At 40.7% G+C, this 20,837-nt stretch overlaps 2 protein-coding genes across 4 annotated transcripts in view; one reads left to right on the top strand and one right to left on the bottom strand.

Annotated features, from left to right (window-relative positions):
- DHRS9 (dehydrogenase/reductase 9) overlaps window positions 1-17,452 on the bottom strand; it is a 31,174-nt gene extending 13,722 nt beyond the window's left edge. The window contains exon 1 of the mRNA XM_086465002.1: window positions 17,378-17,452. The gene's annotated coding sequence lies outside the window, so the exon portion shown is untranslated. The remainder of the gene's footprint in view (window positions 1-17,377) is intronic.
- The window catches only part of ABCB11 (ATP binding cassette subfamily B member 11), a 46,909-nt gene continuing 30,150 nt past the window's right edge, over window positions 4,079-20,837 (top strand). For 2 of the 3 annotated variants that reach the window (XM_086465000.1, XM_086465001.1), the window contains exons 1-9: window positions 4,079-4,154; window positions 9,027-9,048; window positions 9,451-9,461; window positions 10,616-10,656; window positions 12,562-12,803; window positions 15,744-15,831; window positions 16,752-16,885; window positions 18,747-18,918; window positions 20,667-20,791. In XM_086465000.1, coding sequence (XP_086321126.1) covers window positions 4,079-4,154; window positions 9,027-9,048; window positions 9,451-9,461; window positions 10,616-10,656; window positions 12,562-12,803; window positions 15,744-15,831; window positions 16,752-16,885; window positions 18,747-18,918; window positions 20,667-20,791 — 911 coding nt within the window. Of the gene's footprint in view, window positions 4,155-9,026; window positions 9,049-9,450; window positions 9,462-10,464; window positions 10,513-10,607; window positions 10,657-12,561; window positions 12,804-15,743; window positions 15,832-16,751; window positions 16,886-18,746; window positions 18,919-20,666; window positions 20,792-20,837 lie in introns of all 3 variants that reach the window. The other variant, XM_086464999.1, reaches the window with a different exon arrangement.

Genomic DNA, 20,837 nt, shown 5'->3' with positions numbered 1-20,837 from the left:
GGTGAACTATTTTTTGCAGAAGAAAATATGAGTGTGTGGTTGCAGTTGGTATCTTCTGGGTATTATTAATTCAGCCAATCATGCTTTAATCATTTGAACCAAAAGTCTGAAAAGCTTTAACAAAGATACAAACGTTGTGATTTGATTATTTTTCTCACACTGATGGCTTGTTTTGAAATGTATTCATTCTTTTATTTATTTTTTTTTTTTTTAACTGTGTCCTTCCTAAAGACGTATACTTAAAGTAAAAATCTGGCCAGCCTTAGGCCAATTGCATATTTAAGTTGTATTTTCCTTAGAATCATGTCCCTGTGAAGGGCTCCCCAGTCTGTGCTACCACTATCAAACTTCTTTGGAAATGGAGCAAAAAGTCTGTGTTTTGAGATCTCTAGCTCCAGCCTCACAATGGAATTGACATATATAAAAAAATTTGTCTTGAGAATGTGATCACTGACAAAACTGCCAGAAATGAGCTGGCCGAGAAACTTCTTTTTTTTAAAGAAACTTCTGGAAATTTAAGATGACAGGTTTTGGAGATCTTCTGTTTGAGAATATTTCGGTCAATCAGACACAGCAAAAGGCAGGAGGGAGGGAGCAGAATAAGCTGTATTTCCACTGAAGAAGTGAGTGAAAATTTTTTTCCCACTTGGGGAAAATTGTCACTCTATCTGCAGTGGAAACATAATCTCAAGGGACTCAAAGCTGCCAGGAATGTACGCTTGTTCTTTCTGGGAAGCTACATTTATTTCAATACAAACTGAATAATATCATCTGGAAATTGAGCCCTTGTTAAATCCTCTTCCATATGCTTGATGTAAATCCATCTGAAGTGAAATTTAATGATATGTAGATAGGTCCCATGTGAAACAGTGATACGTATATGATGATTTCCTTTCTTTCTAGTCAGAAGCAGGTGTTACATGCTTTCTCTGTTATATAAAAGAGCAGAAAGAGAACCTGGAAATGTGCACACATAGAGACTTTAACTAAGAAAGTACCATAACTTGTCCAGCCCATTTGCTATCTGTCTCAGAGAATGGAAAAGATATTATTAAAATTTCACTGTATGTGGGGATCAATTAAAAGCTCCTGTGATTTTATGTTGTGACTATTCTAGTCCTGGCCAGACATTTTGCTATTGCAGTGATGATCTGACCTTACACATTTACTTAAGGAGAGAATGTGGGTCACAATTTAAGAGGTCACAGAATGTGAGGGGGTCAGAATTTGCTGACCAGCAGATGAATAAATCACCTCTGCTCATCAGAAACTTTTAGGCAAGAAAAACTATACCCATCAATGGACCGATGTCCAAATGAACGGATGTACTGAATTAAGTTCTGCAGACATCTGTCTTGCTTCTGTTATAATCCAGTAATACTGATAATGGTGTGGATTATACAATGGAGAATATCCTTATTAAATTTGGTCGTGACATAAAAGTAAGACAGACTGCAGATGTGCTGGAGAACAAGACTAGAAGTAAAATTCCCTAACAAACAGATAAAACAGGCTGAAGAATGTAAGGTGCTATTAAATATGGACAATAGCGGGCAGGATTAAATCAACTGTGAAAATACAGTTTGGAAAGCAACGGCATCTGTAGCAAATTGTTTGCAGAAAATGAGTGGCTTTGGTGGATTACAAACTGAATGTGAATCAACAATGTGATGATTCTGTTCAAAAACTAGATGTCACTGGGTTGCATAAACAGGAACATAATCTGCGAGATGTGAAATAATCCTTCTTCTTTGCTCAGTGTTGGTAAGACTGGTGCTTTCACTTCAAGAAAGGTGTGCTAGAATCTGAAGGAGACCAGTGGAAATTATCAGTGATTTAGGAAATACATCCTACCAAGAAAAATTGAATGAGTTACTTTCTTCATCTGAAGAGACTTTCTAGTATTATTCAAAGAAATACAACCTATTTACAAAGTTGAAAGGAATATTATATTCCATATCCTTGGTGGATTGCACAAGAAGTAAAGACTTTAAATTATGACAAGTAAGATTTAGATTAGACACTAGGAAAAAATTATTTTAGCAATAAGGATAGTGAAACACTAATTGCCTGGGGAGTTCTTCAGGCATCTTTGATAAACAGTAGTTAAAATCGAACAAGAATAATTGAACTTTGTCTTGGATGATTAGAATTAATCAAGAGATTTTGGTCTTTCCAGCGTAACTTACTGATGATTCACTGATGTGACAAGAGATGTACACGTAAGATTCAGGAGAAGAGGATAAAAGAGAGAAGGGTTTGGTTACGAATCAGCAGTTCTTGAAAGCCAGTTTGGAGGGAAAAAGTAACAAAAATGAAAGCTTGGGACTTTATGGGAAGTGAAATTATTAAAAGTCACACATGCATCCTGAACCACTGGACAGGCTTCTACTACGTTGCTCTATTTCAGTCTAGGAATGGGGTTATTTCCTTCACCCTCTCGTAATTTCAAAGCCAAGCTTCCTCTCAGCCTGTCCCAGTTGTAAGGAACTGCTGGGCTGTAGCTAATCACACAGCTGTCACCAATATGAAGGATTCTGGTAGTTTTAATACTGTTAGCAGAAAAGGAGTGGTTCCTTTAGAGGGCTAAATAGACAAAAACTCAGAGCTGACTGGGAGGTCAGGTGGTATAACAATTAATCTGTGGAAATGTGTCTTTTACACAGAATAATTCTTGTGTTATTTGGGTAAAAGTTGTTAAAGCTTTGCTATCTGAATGCGTTGTAATATGCTCAAAGAGGTTGTGAGAGGTTTATATAGCAGTACAAACATACAAATATTGATGTTTGATGACTGGAATAAGATACTGTAACTATGCTTTGGGATACATTACATTAAACAAAGGTGTGGATGAAAGGACTTTGGTTATCATAGAATTGCAGAATGGCAGGGGTTGGAAGGGACCTTGGGAGATCACCTGGTCCAACCCCCCTGCTAAAGTAGGTTCACCTACAGCAGGTTGCACAGGACTGCGTCCAGACAGGTTTTGAGTATCTCCAGAGTAGGAGACTCCACAGCCTCCCTGGGCAGCCTGTTCCTGTGTTTCCTTGCTCATCCAAGCAGGCCTTCTACCTCCTTTGCTCAATTTCTTCCTCATAGGGATGCACCAATCTTGAGCTTGGAGAAAGTGGTGCTTGAATAGCAACCAGCTCTCTTGGTCCCCCTACCTTCTAGAACCCTAACCCATGGGATTCCTCCAAGTAGGTCTTTGAAGAGGCTAAAGTGAGCTCTCTTGAAGTTCAGAAAAGGCATGAAAAGGTATGTTTTTGGGAGGGCTTCTGCAGCACTTTTACCCAGATGCCATCTTGGATGTCAGGCCTGCCTGGCCAAAAATAGCGCTTCTGGCAGATTTTGCCTCACAAAAATGCTTCTTTAACAATAAAGCGTTAACTTTGTCTCCTTACTGTTTCTTATGTACAACATCTGCTCGGTATGTCAGCGTGACTAGTTAGAAATAAACCTGTCCAGAGGAGCAGGCCTGACAGGTAACTCATCCCAGCTGAGAGCTGTGGGAGTGCAGCTGGTGGTGGTGATGCTGCAGACGCCAGTGTGAATTTGGGGCCCCCATCTTGCCACCCCTCTTGTCCTCTGATTGTCCCCCTGTTATGGTCCTGCTGGCCCTTGCCGGGTGGGACAGGTCAAGGCAGGGGCAGGTCTCCTGTCATATCAATACCTCAGTCTATAACCTGCGGACGTCTCCTGCACAAAAATGGTAGTTTATTTTAGTAGAGCCGTTAATGGGGACAGGGCTGTTTGCAGTGTGTCACAAGGCCCGGCAGAGCAGCCCTCACTTGAGGTAGGAGGCACTGAAGGCTTTCAGAGGCCTTGCCCTTAGGGGTGAGTTGGGCATGCTCCTCTGAGATGCTTTTCTACTCTGTAGTTTTACTCTCTCTGCGACATCTAGTCTGTTATAACTTGTGCTGTAATCAGTCACATTGCCCTGGGATAACAAGGGCAAAACCGAGGTAAGCAAGAGTTTAATGCAATAGTGTTGTACGTTCACAGGCAAATGTATGCTGATACATTTCCCCCCCTCCCTTTCTCTCTTCAGGACTCCTGATTGAAGTAAATAATCATCATGTCTGACCCTGTTGTTCTGCGTAGCATCAAGAGATTGGGAGACGATAACCATGCTTTTGACTTGGATGGCAAATGTAAGTTTATTCTTCAGTCAGCTGCTTATTTTATAAACCATGTAAAATAGGTGGTGGGTGGCCTAGGTGGAGTAAATAGTCTACAGAACACAAAGCAAATAGTCTGTGGAATAAACATACTGTTTTGTGATACCTGCTGTTATGGGTATGCTGCCTGCAAAACAACTTTTCTGTAAAACTTTGTATAATAATCCCTACTCATGGACAATCTTTACTTATCAGCCTACAAGTTCATGGTGTCTACCTAGGTTTTTATGCCTAGCACACTGGTGTACAAATAAAAGGTGTTTACTGGGGGGAAAAAAACACCATTCTGTCTAGTTTCTAGAGCTGCTTTCAACAAACACATATATCTGTAGTCATAGTTATATTAGTCAGAATTCATATGAGCTATTGCTGTGAGAAGCTCTATATTCCTCCTTATCAGAACTTTTCCTCTTTTCTTCCATTTTTCCTTTGCAACGTGCGCTTTTCCATTTTGCCAATCCAAATGCGGCAAGAGTCAAGGAGAAACACGAAGAGAAACTGCTAAATATTTTTAGTTCTTTTTATAAGATTTGAGAAAAGCCAACAAAGAGAAGGGCATCAAATATTTGTACTGAATCTAAGGTACAAAGGAAAGCAAAACAGTAGCACATAATGGAAGTTAAATTGCAATACAGTGCAATGTACATGCTCCTCACATAGAGTAAAAAGGGTTCACAAAAGGATTCCGGCACTCAGATATCACGAACTTCCGTAAGTATACATACATTTTGTATTTTCAAATTCCATGACAGCTGTGGCTGAATCTTGGAAGTGTTTAAGTTTCATTAAAAACATTCTCCTAGGACCCAATGAAATACTTCAAACCATGCATGAAATAGCCTGTGTACTAAACATGGACCTTATTGCAATTTACAAATGTGGCATTCACTCACAATTTCACCTGCTTCATCACAAAAATAGGTCCTCTCAGGTCAGCTCTGAATGTAACACAGCTTGAGGAGGAGGGATGTTTTTTTGTCCCAAGTTTTGGTTTTTTTCGTTTTCATGCATGAGATGTGTTGTTAGAACAATCAAGCTGGATAGTGACAAAGACTATGCAGTTTTATTTCACTTGAAATACTTTCTGACAGATTCCCTCCAGAAAACTGGAGACTCATGTTGAAAGACAGTCCCTCTCTCTTGGAACTGTTTTTCACCACCAAAAAAAAAAAAATCAAAGAATACCATAATAGACTGAGTTACAGTGAATTTTTTTCCCCTGCTTAGATAACAGCTTAAGTTCAAGGCAGTCCTGCCTCAGCCTTTTTCATTCCATGGGAACCATACATCTACCTTGTGTTAAGACCTGTGGCCTGCAGCAAAATTCTCACATAACCATGTATATCATGAAATTTCAGACAATAATCAAACCTTTTCAAGACCTTATGACTGATTTTTAAGACCTCTTCAAGCCTTTTTCCCTGCTATGTAGCAGCACTGTGTCCCAGCTATAACTTGATCTGTGTTGCCTGTTGGGTTTTTTTTAAATCTTAGTAGTTGCTGATTGATGCTAAGTCTCTATTTCAAATCTAGTATCATTCATTGTTTGGATTTGGGATTTCCTCCCAATCTTTAATAGAATGTCTCATAGAACTGTGGGCATAACAATGGATTCTGAACACATTTGGAGTATTCAAACAGAGCTTGGACTAAGACTTGACTGCAGTTATCTTTGTAGAGATTGACCAGTATCTGCAAACATAAAAGCAGCTGTTCCATTAGAAGACAGTACATGTGCTTTTTTTGTTCTGACATTAGAAGCTGAACAAGAGCTTCATGTGCAGAAGGTGTTATTCCCACCTTCTGTCTCTCTGTGTTAGCCAGATAATTCCTTTGATTTTACCTATCCTCATCAAATCTCTTTCACTTTGCTGTGATTTTTCTCCTAGACTAGCTAATCTCCTATTCAACAGATTCAAAGGTCTGGTTTTGTTAGGAACTTCAAATCTACTGTAACAGCTGGTAAGAAGATACTGTAGGAAATGATTCTCTGAATAGCTTGAATGTATTCTTAAAATCAAAGCTGGCGTGCTAGATTCTGAAGCTGATTTTAAAGCCTGCAACACAGCAGCAGCAACCTCAGCTCCATGGCTGTGAAAGAACCCAACATGAATGTTTTCTGAAAGTCTGCTCTCTCCTTAGTACAATGCTGCCCCAGCACACTGCTCTGTATCCTGCTGGAATGAGCAGCCATCTGTGTGCTGAAGAAGTACATATCTCCACTCCTCTCTCCTACTGTGTGTGTTGGTTTTTTAAAAAACTTCTCACTTAGGCTGCTAACTAAAGGCAGTATCAACGCATGGGGCATTGTGGGCTCTCATATTGGTGGAGACGGGGGACAAATGAGAAGAAAAGGGAGTGAATAGGTTAAGGGGATATGTCCTACTTCTGAGACAGAGAACTGTTCATCTCTCCTGGCCACGTACTTAGAAATCTCAGATTGCCCAGATTTATCTAGCTGTTTTGGGGGGTTGTTTTTTATCTGCTAGTTTGTCTTACATCCTCGTCGCTTTTACTTGTTACGGGATTTAGGCAAGAGACTTACTATTGGAACTAAAGCGATTAGTTTTTTCACAGTTGGGATTTTTTTTTTGGCCTATCAAGTGAGTTTGCTTCTGGCTTCTCTGTTTCCTTGGAAAGGCACTGTGTTTCCTGGTTAATGTAGTGGGCAGTTTGTTGAACTGCTAGACCACCTTTCCGAAAGAAAACATCATTGCTTTAAAACTTTACCTGCATTCTGCTGATAGATCTTGTCTCCAGTGAGGTTTGTTTCAACAACCATCTTTTGTACATATTAGCAAGAATTAGCCCTCTCTGGATCAACCCTTGAACACCACATCTGTAGGTGTAGTTATGAGCCAGCTTTAGCTGGGAGACTTGAGTACAATTTTTCATCACTTGAATCAAGTGTCAGATTTCCTCAGGCTTAACTTTTACTGTGTTCTTACAGTACCAGTAAAAACTCAGATTTTTGGCAATGTTCTTCAACTTTTGCTTGATTCTGTGCTTTTCTTCAAATTGTAAAATTTCTTTCTCAAATGCCTTAGTTCGTCTTTCAAAATTTTTTGAGCATTCAAAGATTACTATAGCTTTTTTCTTGAGGGTTAATAAATTCTTTCATCTTCCTTATATTCTTGTCTTTTCTATAAAAATAATGTTCTGTCTTCTTTTTCTACTTTTTCAATTGTAACAGTATGAACTGTTACTCATTTGTTTCTTTCTTTCAAATTAAGAGTAGGTAACATCATTCCAAATTCTCCTCCAGCTTAAATACTTTTGGCCTGCAAGACCTGGCCTGCAGCTCCTCACACTCTTGTACAGCATTGATATACTCTTGTTTCCCTCATCAAGTTCATAGATCAGGGTTTCTTCTCCTTTGGAGAACACTTATTTTGCTCTCTAAATTGATATGACTCAGAAAGCTTTTTGACCAGACTCTTTCGTTTCTCCCATTTTCCTCCCAGTAGCCAATTCCTTCATTTTTTTTGCAAAACACTTTGCCTTACCAGCCTGCAGAGGGCACTTTCTCTAAAAATTAACTTTTCTGATAAACCCTGGAGAATCTTCTAGGAATGATTTCAAACCACTACAGCTATCACCTGCTGCCAAACTTCAAAAAACTGCAATCAGATGTTTATTTTTCATTTACAACAGGCTCTTTTCTAACACCAAATGATTCTTTGTAATAACACCTCAAAAGGGAGATGTAATCAGCTGTTCCCGCAGTCCCAAACTCAGACTGCTTCCATCTAACATTGTTGCCTTGGGAAATGCAAAACCCTGTACACAGTGGAAAAGCCTTCTTCCCTTGGGCAGCAAAATGATGGAGGCAAAATTTATGGTTGCAGTGACTTCTTTGCACCCTCTGTGAATTGTGATGCAAAGTTCTATTGTGTTTGCTTTGTGACACAGGCCTGTGTATCCTCAGTGTTGTGTCACTAGATGTGAAGAAAGAAGGGCGCTGCTTTACAAGCATACCATGGCTCTGAACCTGATGCTGAGTTGCCGAGTGCATTGTAAATGAGCAAGGTGCATATGCCCAGTGCCCTTATATTATCCAAACTGTGCTGAATACATAAAACTTGCTCTTTACTCATTGTCATCTCAAGTGATGTACAGCAAATATTTTCTCTATCAGCCCTTATGATGATGCTTCTTCGGGGCCCCTGCCAACATACGCTCTGCTTTAGGTAGGATGTCTTCAAAACATCTTCTGAAAGGGAGCTAAATCCAGACCTGTTCTGCGGACTAAGGAGTTGTCCTACAGCATAATTATATCTTGTAGTATAATTCCATTTCTCTAAGCTATGGGTCCTTAGGGAGTATCCTGAGAATAGACATCAGTGTGACCAGTTCCTCTTACCCGCCATGGGCACGGCTGCCCCTCTTCTGCAATATTTTCAGTCTCTAAGTTGTTGAAAAGCAAGAGCAAAGAGCTACCGCTCCTCCTTTCAGGGAGCATGCGTGGACTGCCATTAGAGTAGTATTCCTCGATGAGACAGAGTCTAAGAGAACTAGTTGAATACTAGCAAACAGTTTGCAATGAAAACGAGCTGAATTTTGGCCGAATAATGTATTTAGTGAAAACCTTTTTGCATTTTGGGGACTGAAAACTTGAGACTACTACTTCAAGAGAAAGCAGACATAAGTTGATATAAACATACCAAAGAGTTTTTAGATCCATGTCAGTTCGTGTCCCTGGCTAGATGTATCAGTGGGAATAATATGCTTATACCTCAGGAATTATCAGGTCCCATGGGGTTCTAGAGTTTGTTTCACATGTCTACAAAAGATTATGTACTTTAATAATTATTAACTAGGCTGTGAATTTATCTTCCCTAACAGGTAACAACTTCAAGAAATCACAGTAAGTTATGGACACAAATGGAACTATCAATATTTCTAGGAATATTCAAGAAAGTTAATGTCGTCAGATCGAATTGACACATTTATAGAATATATGATATTTAATGAAAAGCTGTTCTCTAAGAGTTGAACGGCCTTATTTGATACAACTGACACAGGTAGACCGAAACAGTCCTAGAAACCTTTACAAACATAGAGTAATGGCAGCAAAATATGGTCTTTCTTCTGAAAATGTATTTGATATTCAAATTTGTCTTTCTTCAGTGCTTTTAGTTTGAGAAATGACTTTTTCAGGAATTTTAATCAATCTTGAGTAATTTCTCTTCAAGCTTAACTGTGAGACTATAAAATAAAAGGAATTAGCTCACTTAATTTGAGCTCAGATATTAAGATTTAAATGCAGAATTCTAGACAGTTAAAAGCTGAAATGATTTAGAGACCTTGACCTTCAGCTATTATCTGAGATTTGAATGGGGTTAAGAGGCTCCCTATTCCTAGATCTTGTGACCATGTTGTAGCAGACTGGACATCCTAATGGGTGCTGTAGTTTGTGCCAGCTCTTTCTGACACTGTACACAGTCTGAGAACTGGTCCTAGAATGAGGAAGCAGGAGCATCTCTTAATTTTTGTCTTTGTTAAGTTGCCCATCTCAGACAGCACCAGCCCAGTATTCAAGGTTTACCACGGTCCTTGCACATATCTTGAAACCCAAATTCTGTTGGACTTTCAGATGGAACACACATATGGTCCTACCTACTATGCACATGAAGCTTCCTTCAGGCTTTCTAGGATCTGGTTTCTGAAAACTGGTCATGACAAATATAGCTTGAATTCATTTGTTTCATTAAAAAAAATAGTCCAAATTGAAAATCCTAACTCATTCATCACTGAATTACACAGCTGATGATCACTTGCTATGGTATGGATCCTATCCATAATGGTGCAACTAGTCCTTTAGATTTTGACTGATCGTACAGAATAATAACCCAAGAATGGAGCATTGTATGGTGGGGGGTGAGAGATTCTACTGCTGCTATGGACATATGAACATACAGACAGTGTAAGAGAGAATGGGAACAGGACCTTTCTCTGTCTTAAAGAAAGGAATAGCTGACAATTTGGATGGTAGGATTTTGTCTATCTGACCTCAAAGAACCCACAATCCGCATTATAGCAACAGTGTTTTGAGGAGCTGTGTACAAACCACAGCATAAAACTTCAGATCATTTTAACCTAACCTCCATTCTAGTCCCAGTCTAAAATTTAAAAGAACCATCAAATCACTGGTTCCAAAGAAATCTGAAAGAAATGGCTTGTCTCTTAAAATTCTGGGCAAAATGTCTCAAATAAAATGTAATTTCAGAGAAGCAACCAAGAGAATAAAAGAAATAATGTAAAATCTTATCCTTTTTGCTAGGAACTTCTGTACATATGAAGAACCTTTTATAGAGAAGAAAAGTGAAAAGTGAGTTAAGTTCAATTCTGTGTACTATCTTTGCATATAGAAAAAAATATGTGCCAAAATACAAGTTTATAATTTTATGTTTTCTGTTCTTGAAGGTCACCAGAAAAGAGAGAAAACAGTATTCGTGTTGGCTTCTTTCAGCTGGTAATGAAAGCAATGGCTATAAATATTTTATGTGTATCATGCTGCAGAATAAGTGACAATAATCTATATGGTTGTTTTGGGGAATAGCTGTGCGTTAGCCAGACTTTTAAGGATTAAACCATTTGGCATGAAATTCTGCCATTAAAGTCAATGAGAATTTAATAGAACCCTTTGTCATTTTGTCAGCTTGATATCGATTATCAGTATTCATGCCATAATTGTCTATTAAACACATGATATTGAATGTACAGATAGATACAGAGAAAAGAGTTAAGATGCACAGCAGGGATCTAGGTGACCTTGGTTCATTCTTACTTCTGCCAAAAATTTGCTGTGTGGTATTTGGCAGATAATTTAGCTCCCTTGTAATTGCTCCGTAGTATTAAAGATTTGGTAACTATAGAAACTTGGGAATGCGCAACACTCTATGGTATGTCTAGCCTCTGATGGGTCTTGGACCCCCATAAGGTGCATCTAAATTTTAAAATTAATGTAGTACAGAAATGTCCAACCCAGCAGCATGCAGCTAAGAGGTTTTATTACTTCTGTTTCGCATGTAATCTAGGCAATTAGCCTGTAATGTGTCCAAACTAATATGGTCCTGACTGTAGTACTGGGCTAGTGCAGTTACATCCATGTGGCTTGTACTCTACCTGGCTAAGTATCTCAACTCTTAGTTGGGTGGAGAGAACAGTCTATCCACACAGAAGGCTATGTCTATCAAGCAGAGGGGTTTGAATTCTGTAGTCTGTTTTGCACAGATGTTTAACTCCTTAAGTCCAGTTGGTAAACACAGTATGTGTGCATCAGATGTGCTGAGAGATTAGATATCACATATCTCTGCATTTTCTGTGTGTTTTGTTTTTTTTTTTAATCAAGGGAATTCTGAGATTTCTTATAAGCAAGGTTTTCAAAACAGTGGTAGTGCTACAGTTTTCTTTTGTAGAAATACCTTGTATTTATTTCTGTTTTATGTTAACTGACTCATTTTTCCCTTTATCTTGTCTCTGCCCTAATGTCTCTTTTCCATATGCTTTCCAAATTCCCACCCTTTCTTCCCTTAGACTCATCATAGCACCTGCAGAACCTGGACAGGTTCTTCAGCAGGCTATGATTCCTCCTTACACTCCTATTTCAAAATATATAGTATTTAATACTGATATGCTATATGGGCAATTTGATCTATATATATATGCATGACTTCAACCTGAGAATCAGACTTCACACAACTATGACAAAGGTAACCTAAGTTGCTGTATCTTAGCTGCATCACCGGCTGCGTGTGTTCATGCTCTTGGCCCATGGCAAGTGCAAGGTAATAGGACTTAGCTCAAACCTTTTCTCCCAGATTAAGAGCCAATGCAAAATTGTCTGATTCAGCCAACATGTTTTAGAATATTAACTATGAGAACTTGCTCTGAGATGTTTAGTTGGCTTTCTGCCACAGCACGCCAGACTTTTGAGAAATTGGCTAACTCTATTCAGAGGCTCTGCATAATGCCCTAAGGCTTTTTCCTCCCTTCCTTCTCCCTCCATCCCCACAGGAAATCTGCAAAGCAGACTATATATATGAATTAAAATTACTATTCTTAATCTTTTTGCTAGTTTCTGGAATGATGATAATGTGGAATGATATCGAACTATTAATGTTATATGATAATACATTCATGGTCAGATTCTGCTGTCAGCTAAAAGGGAGCTCATAATAATTTATGAGGCTGTAATCACAGGTGCAATTAGATTATATTGGAGAGAAAGATTTGTCTTCTTTCTGTATTGAAGATAATTCTGAAATTTCAAGAGAATGATTTTGTATCTGATCCACCTGATTAATGATTTATCAGTATACAACTGGCATGAAGACTGCCTCTCAGCAGAGACCATATTTTTTTCCTGTCTCTTTAGTTTCGATTTTCTTCATCTATGGAAATTTTAATGATGGCTGTTGGTAGTTTCTGTGCTATTGTTCATGGAGCAGCCCAGCCAGCGGTGTTGCTTGTGCTTGGTGCAATGGCAGACACATTTATTGAATATGACATTGAAAAGCAAGAGCTTGAAGACCCAGGCAAGACATGTGTAAATAACACCATAGTATGGATTAATGGTACTATTCATCTGAATGAAAAGAACGCCACAATAAGATGTGGGTAAGTAGTACATGTATTTGTTTCTTTTCCTTTGTTATTATGGCTTGTCAGAGAATGTATTGCTAGTGAAGGTCCAGTTCAGCCTTTAAAGCTTACATTTTCTATCCATAGTGCAGAAAAGGGGCATGGCTCTTGTTACACAGTCCTGTTACTGAGCTGGAGATATTACCTGGAGAGAGAGAAGGTCAACTTGGGTCTTGGTCTTTCAGCTATAGATGTCAGCAAGAATATTCTTTGATGATGATTGTTCTGATAACAGATGTATCTGCTACACAGTTCATTAATCTGTTTTCTCTGATGACAACAGAGTAAGTAATAATGACTTCTGGCCATTCTGGTGAGGACTTACTTATAGGTTCCTGCTGACTTCCAAGCAAGTTAGCTAAACTTTAGTCACTGAAGAGAATGAGTGCTTCTAGGATGCAATTCATCATATGAGATGTCTGAGGCAGGTCAGATGAACTACCCTATAAGAGTGCCTGGGTTTTTTTTCCATTAACTATAATAAATGGAGGCTAGATGATTCATTCAGATACAGATATCTGTCAAAGCCAAATTTGAACCTGTAACTTTTCCTAAGGCTCATTTTTCAGTGCATCCTTTCAAGAGTTTTCTAATCTCTGAATGACATTTTATTAGTTATTTAATTAGATTTAAAAATTACTTGTCTAAAGGACTCTGAATTTCAGAGCATGTGGGAAGTGATTCACATTAGTACATGTAGGTGACTGGGGCCAAATTATTTGCTTCAGGCTGTCCAAGCCAGCCCTCTGAAATGGGTCTGGCAGGTAGAATACAGGATTTGCTACAAACCTGTTCCTCTGAAGCAGCAACTATGCACCAGGCAGGATACATTCATAGAATCAGGATTAGAAAATCATTAAATGGTTTAGGTTGGAAGGGACCTTAAAGATCATCTGTTTCCAACCCCCCTGTCATGGGCACCTTCCACTAGACCAGGTTGCTCAAAGCCCCATCCAGCCTGGCCTTGGACATTGCCAGGGAGGGGGCAGCCACCGCTTCTCTGGGAAACCTCTTCCAGTGTCTCACCTCCCTCACAGTAAAAAATTTCTTCCTAATATCTAATCTAAATCTCCCCTCTTTCCGCTTGAAACCATTACCCCTTGTCCTATCACTACACTCTGTGACAAAGAGTCCCTTCCCCATCTTTCCTGTAGGCCCCCTTTAAGTACTGGAATGCCATTAGAAGGTCTCCCCAGAGCCTTCTCTTCTTCAGGCTGAACAACGTCAACTCTCTCAGCCTGTCCTCCCTGGGGAGGTGCTCCAGCCCTCTGGTCATCTTTGTGGTGGCCCTCCTCTGGACCTGCTCAAGCAGGTCCATGTCCTTCTTATGCTGGTGGCCCCAGAGCTGAACACAGCACTGCAGGTGGGGTCTCACCAGAGCAGAGTAGAGGGGGAGAATCAACTCCCCCGACCTGCTGGCCACGCTTCTGATACAGTCCAGGATGAGGTTGGCTTTCTGGGCTGCGAGTGCACGTTGCTGGCTCATATTCAGCTTTTCATCCACCAACACCCCCAAGTACTTCTCCGCAGGGCTGCTCTCAATCCACTCATCACCCAGCCTGTATCTGTGCTTGGGATTGCCCCGACCCAGTGCAGGACCTTGCACTTGGCCTTGTTGAACTTCATGAGGTTTGCAGGGGCCCACCTCTCCAGCCTGTCAAGGTCCCTCTGCATGGCCTCCCTTCCCTCCAGTGTGTTGGCTGCACCACACAGCTTGGTGTCATCGGCAAACTTGCTGAAAGCGCACTCAATCCCACTGACAAGGATGTTAAGCAGCACCAGCCCCAATACTGACCCCTGAGGAATGCTGCTCGTCACTGGTCTCCACTTGGGCATTGAGCCATTGACTGTGACTCTTTGAGTGTGACCATCCAGCCAATTCCTGATCCACTGAGTAGTCCATCCATCAAATCCATGTCTCTAATTTAGAGACAAGGATGTCATGCAGGACAGTATCAAATGCTTTGCACAAATCCAGGTAGATGATGTCAGTTGTTCTTCCCTTATCCATCAACACTGTAACCCCATTGTAGAAGGCCACCAAATTTGTCAGGCACAAATTGCCCTTAGTGAAGCCATGTCACCTCCTTATTTTCTATGTGCTTAGCAGAGTTTTCAGTAGGATCTGCTCCATGATCTTAATCAAAGCATTAAAAATCATAATGGATATCTATGTCAGGCACCTAAGTTGTTTCCACGATTGTTTTTTGCAGGAGATCAGGTCAGGTGCATAGTGTTCCCTTTTGCCTTAAAATTTCAGTGTACCAAATTCTGGGTAAGCAGAATAAAATTTGCTGTCTGTGGGATGGTTCAAAAAAGTTGTGTAAAAGCATAACCGATAATGACCGGAAATGCCTATTTCGAAGTAACCTAAATGCAATAGCAGCAACTCAATACCCTTCACAGATGTTAGGAGTAATTGAATACTCTTATTTGGGCTAAAATAAATGATAATTTCAGATCACGGTACAAAGTAATACTTGAATTGACTTTAACAGCCCTCATTTCACCCCATAAAACACTGTTTAAATCTGAGTGTAATTAGTTGGTATAATGGCACAAAGCAAGTGCATTCAACATCTAATGAAAACTTGTTGGGCAGCTCTTCCCTGAAACACCCTCTCGTCTGTGCTGTTTTGGAGCATGAAGTCTTGTAGGGTTTGTCAGAAACTGTGTGGCTGCTCCAGGACAGCAGAGCATTTTCTGGTACTGCCAGTGCTCTACCCCTGTGTGCAACAGGCAAAGCAAGCAAATAAGCCTCTGTTAGCAACAGCCTCAGTGTTGGGAAACAGTGCCTCTGTTATCAAAACAGGGTAACTTGCCAGCTGACGTGACTCTAACATGAAGAAACACCAGATCAGAAATCTGTGAGAAACTTAAATCAGCATTGCTAATCCTTTTTTTTTTTTTTTTCAGGCTGCTGGACATTGAACAAGAAATGACCACATTTGCAGGTTACTATGCAGGAATTGGTTGTGCCATACTTGTGTTAGGATACCTCCAAGTCAGTATTTTGTTCCCTATTTTGATTTAGAAGTTTAAATCACTAAATAATTAAGTTTATAATAATACAATAATTATGTTCCTTATGTATAACTGCTAAGTCAGCTGCCCATTTGAGCAGAGCAGATGCTTTCAGTTCTCATTCTACCGGCTGAAATAGGTTAGAAATAGGTTTGAGACCTCCTTGGATTTCTTGCATACATTTGTACAAGGATATTTTACCCAGTGAGATGAATGCATGCTGCTTCTTTCACACCACAAGAAATATTTGCTCAAGTGTGGTTACTATGGAATCCACATGCCCTCCCAAAGTAATAGGTGAAGGGCATGCAGATTCCCAGTATGCACCACAACTGTGTTGAGTTCTGTGTTTCTATTATAGAGATATTACAGAGTAATACTAGTGTAAACCTAGTGTTGGAAGAAAATCACACCCTACATATTCTGTAGTAATGGTTTAATCCCTATGTCCTAGATGAGCCACAAGCTTGGACAATTCCTGCATAATCTGCTAAAGGGTTTGCTGCTTTTGAAGCTTTTTATAATCACAAAAATCACTTGTCATTCTTCTTCCTGAAAACTATCCCAGAGTTTTGCTGAGGTAGGATGGCTGTCCTCCCTGTATTACTTAAGCTGTGGATGGAAATTCTTGTCCTTATAACATTCATGTAACAGCACAACTAATTTGACTTCCAGCTTCTCTCAGCCTATGAGAACTGAGACAAATCCTTGATCCAGAGGCTTTATAAAATTATTGGCTTATTTAAAGATCAAAGGCATAAAACAACTACCATGTCTTTGTAGCTAGAATGTATTTTACCTGAATAGTAATTTTATCAATAGCTGAATTGCTCTTTCCCATTTGTTGGGAGTAGAAAGACTTTTTACTGCAATTTATCAGCCACATTATGCTCTTCCCAGATCTGCTTTTGGGTTATGGCTGCAGCTCGTCAGATACAGAAAATCAGGAAAGCTTATTTCAGGAAAGTAATGCGAATGGATATAGGCTGGTTTGACTGTACATCTGTAGGAGAACTGAACACCCGAATTTCTGAGTAAGTAATCTAGAAAAAACATACACTACAGAGAACATTTTGCACTTCCTTCCAAACACAACAAGAGTGCCAATAACTAGGCATTTAACAAACACCTTCTGCTATAAGATACAGCTGTGTTCCTGGAGCAGGGACCAGGCTGATTAGCTCCCCCATCTTCAAACTGAGTGCCATAACTCTTAAGCCCCAATTATTTCCCTTTCGTGCCTTGTCTGGCAGTAAATGTGGGGGGGGGGGGGTTGTTGGTTTTGGGGTGCAGGGTTTTTTGCCAGCTTTTCTTATCCTTCCCTTCTCCTGTGCCCAGTCCTTTCAGAGTGATCTATAATTTGGCTGCCAGTGCACACTTCCCTGAGGCTGGAGATGTGGGTTTGAACCCTCTCTCACTTCCCAGAAAGGAAAATTACATTAGGGGTACACTTTGTTTTTGTTGGCTTTTAAAAGAAAACAGTGAGCCTTGCTTAATCTCCTGCTAAAGAAGGTACAAGCACCTACCTTTAGAAAGGGACCCAAGGTAGAAGAGATAGCTTCTTATCCCGGGTAAGCCTTTAGCTTTGAGAAAAGTGGAGTTTTAAGGGCTTGCTCCTTTTCTTAGTGGTTCCTGTTTACGGGCTGAAGGCAGCTGCGAGGTGAATATACCAGCTCTAGATGGCTCCCTGTTCTCAGTCGTGCCTGCGTAATAGTAGTCACATTTGCAGAAGATTTTCCTGTAGTTGAAGGGGATTTTATTTGCCTTTACTCACTGCCCAGTGGTATCTAATGACTTTCTGTGGTGTTATTTTTATGAGGAATAAATGCCAAGTGTAAGTAAGTCACTGTGAAGTCTTTGGCAAAAAACGGGAACTGAGCATGTATTTGTCTAACAAATATCACTTAGTTCCCTGGGTTTTTGAACAACATCGTCCTGTGCCTACAAAAAGCTTCCTGGCTACAAAAAAAGATTTTCCAGAAGAAATATAAACGTGTTCTTCAACTCAATACTCTTAAGTTTTTCAATAGAGGACTGTAATTTCACTTAATATATCAATGAGCTAACAACTTTGCACTTGAAACCTCAATGCCACTTGCTCTTATTTATTCCAGGAGTTCCCAGTTGTTCTGATCTCAGGGGTGAGGTAGGATAGACAAGAGAGACAGAAGTATAATCACTGTTTTGCTTTAAGGAGTTTTTTCTGTGTTGGCAATGCATAAAGTGAGAATAAAAGAACTCTGCAGCTGCCTAGGAGTTGAATGATGTTAACAGCTGCACCGCTGTCTCCCATGGGACAGAGATGTTACATTTTCCCACTGCCTCCATTGATAAAGTAGCCCTCCTCAGTTTTCCCACTCTCCCTCTCATTTAGAGAGCAAACTACCTAATAGGGTTGAGAGAGGAACTGGGAGATGGTGGAAGGTGGAACTAGAAGAGAGTTGCAGCCCTTCTCCCTTTTCCTGCCCCCTTAGCAAGGCAGTATGGTACATTGTCAGTGCCTCATAGTGGGAGGAATGTCATGTCAGCTGTGCTGTTTTTCCATTACCAGATACCTGGGATTTCTCTGCCCTTCCTTTGAATCAGCTGGGGCACAGTAGTAAGAACGAGCTAGTGGATGAGTCTGCTGGCAGGACAACTTTTCCTGGGAAAAGACAATATCTTCTCTGCAGTATTCATGCATAAAAGCCTTCTGCCATTGTAAAGGCATCAGGTTTCCTTACTGTAGCCCAGGGTGTTTGGAAAGGGTGATGGTGGAAATAATAGTGGTGAGGAAGGGCCTTTTCCAAGGGAAAGAAACTAACCCAAATGTGGCCAAGACCTGCCACACAAATGAAAGATATGCTCACCAATCTTCCGTTGGTCTTTGTTGGTTTTTTTTTTAATTTTTTCTAGTGATGTTAACAAAATTAATGAAGCTATTGCTGACCAAGTAGCAATCTTCATCCAGCGCTTAACCACCTTTGTGTGTGGATTCCTATTGGGATTTGTCAGTGGCTGGAAACTGACCTTGGTTATCATTGCAGCCAGCCCTCTGCTTGGGGTTGGAGCAGCTGTCTATGGCTTGGTAAGTGAACGGTGAGACGTTCCTGTTGAGGTATGATGAGCCGGGAAGGTCATGCCATAGAGCTGGGAGGACTGGTGGAATAGAAGGCTATTACACCCTTTTAAAGCCAAGAGAGGCAGACTATGGCCACAGCAGAACCAGGAGTGGGGGAGAGGGGAGGCAGCCTTTGCTCCCACTTTGCTTATTCTGATTCTCAGAATAATATATCCTGTTTCTAAGACAGGAGTGACAGCATACCTTCTGTTGGGTCCTGCAGATGGATATTATGGTTGCTGAGATCAGAACCTGGCCTACACCTTCTCTCTGTCACTACACACCTGGTTTAGATGGTTACTTGACACGGGGCTTGATTTGTCTATGTAGATTAGGGGCTTTTAGAGGTGATAAAGTTTTGGAGCTGTAAAATAGTTGAAAAGAATTGCTCAAACTTACCTCAAGCTGTCCCTGCTCCTGGCAGCTGCTGCATCCTCTCCCAGTTGTTCCCGTTCTGCTCCTCAGTCTGCTCCCTACTAACTCCCTGTCACTGTGCAGAGGAAGCACAGTGAAGAAGGAAACTGCAGGATCCTTTGCCCTCTCACCTTTCCCACACCCAGCAGGCCTGGGCAGATCCTGCTCCTCCTCTGCACTCTCTCACACTCTGCTCTTTGGTTGGGTTCAGCCCTTCGGCTATCTCACTTCTTCCACATCAAGAACAGTTTGCTGTCATTTTGCTATTAAACCTCTAATGCAACTGACTAATTTCTTGCCTTCCTGCTCTCCTTTATCATCTTGTGCTGGCTGTAAGTAGGTGACATGAATAACAACTCAGTGTGAAGTGGGAGAGCAGAATCCTGGCAGGGAATGAAATAAACCCCTTCATTTGCAGTTCTTTCTGAGCTCATTCCCCTTTATGATTGTAATTTTCCCCCTTCCATTCTTATTTCTCTGTCCCCAACTCTCCTTTCACATACCCGTTGTTTGGTGTTTCCTCCTTATGAGCCTTTCCAGCTCAACTCTTTGTTTTTTGCCATAAAGAAAACAGACCCAAGGTCAGTCCAGCCTGGTCTCCGAAAGTGGCTAACAGATGCTTGGGGTAGGGTATTTGAAGAGAGAAAGCAAATAATGACACTTTACAATTTCTAGTGATATGTCATTCCCAAGCCAATGTGGTATCTTTGTGTAGAATTGTACATGACTACATTTTCTTATGTTAATTTGAGCATTCTTTTGAGACTAAGTATGCTTTTGACATCCAGTATGCTCTGGGCTGCTGTGTAGAGACCTGTTTGCTTTCAGCCCAAGAAACAAAGCACAGTGGTGGGCAACATCTGTTTCCATCCTCCCCCATCAGTACCACTACCTCTTCTTCCCGAAGCTTAGCTCTGTCACCGTGGCTAAAGGGCTGCTCTTGCTGCTTAAGCTTCCCCTTCCTCCCACCATGCACAGACCCTCAGTCTGCAGTCTGCTTAAGGCCCAGGTAGCAGCAGAGAGGGAGGGAGGGAAAAGCGAGTGTTGTCAGCTGCTCTTTCTAGCTACCTGGAGCAGAGCTGTTGGCTAAGGGGTTAACTGTTCTGCAAAACATATGCTAAGAGGTATTTGCCCTAATACTAAGGCAGAAGTCTTCGTGGGTGCCTAATAAAAGCCTGCCACAGTGGAGGAGGTGACCTCATGCAGAGCAAACAGCACAGTGTGGCAGCCAGCACTGCTTACTGCTGTCCTTGTCTGCACTTACAGTTCAGGCGTAACCAGCACTTATTATGCTTTTGCAGGCTGTGGCAAAACTAACAGGCCGAGAATTAAAGGCTTATGCAAAAGCTGGAGCTGTGGCTGATGAAGTGCTCTCATCCATCAGAACAGTAGCTGCTTTTGGTGGGGAGAAGAAAGAAGTTGAAAGGTTTGTTTAGACAAATTGTAAAGTCTCTGATTTCTTTTTCCTGTAG

Source organism: Leptosomus discolor, chromosome 5 (genome assembly GCF_034619465.1).
Source record: "Leptosomus discolor isolate bLepDis1 chromosome 5, bLepDis1.hap2, whole genome shotgun sequence".
Taxonomy (NCBI): Eukaryota; Metazoa; Chordata; class Aves; order Leptosomiformes; family Leptosomidae; genus Leptosomus; species Leptosomus discolor.
The sequence above is the reverse complement of the archived record's forward strand: the minus strand, read 5'-3'. Positions and strand labels throughout refer to the sequence as shown.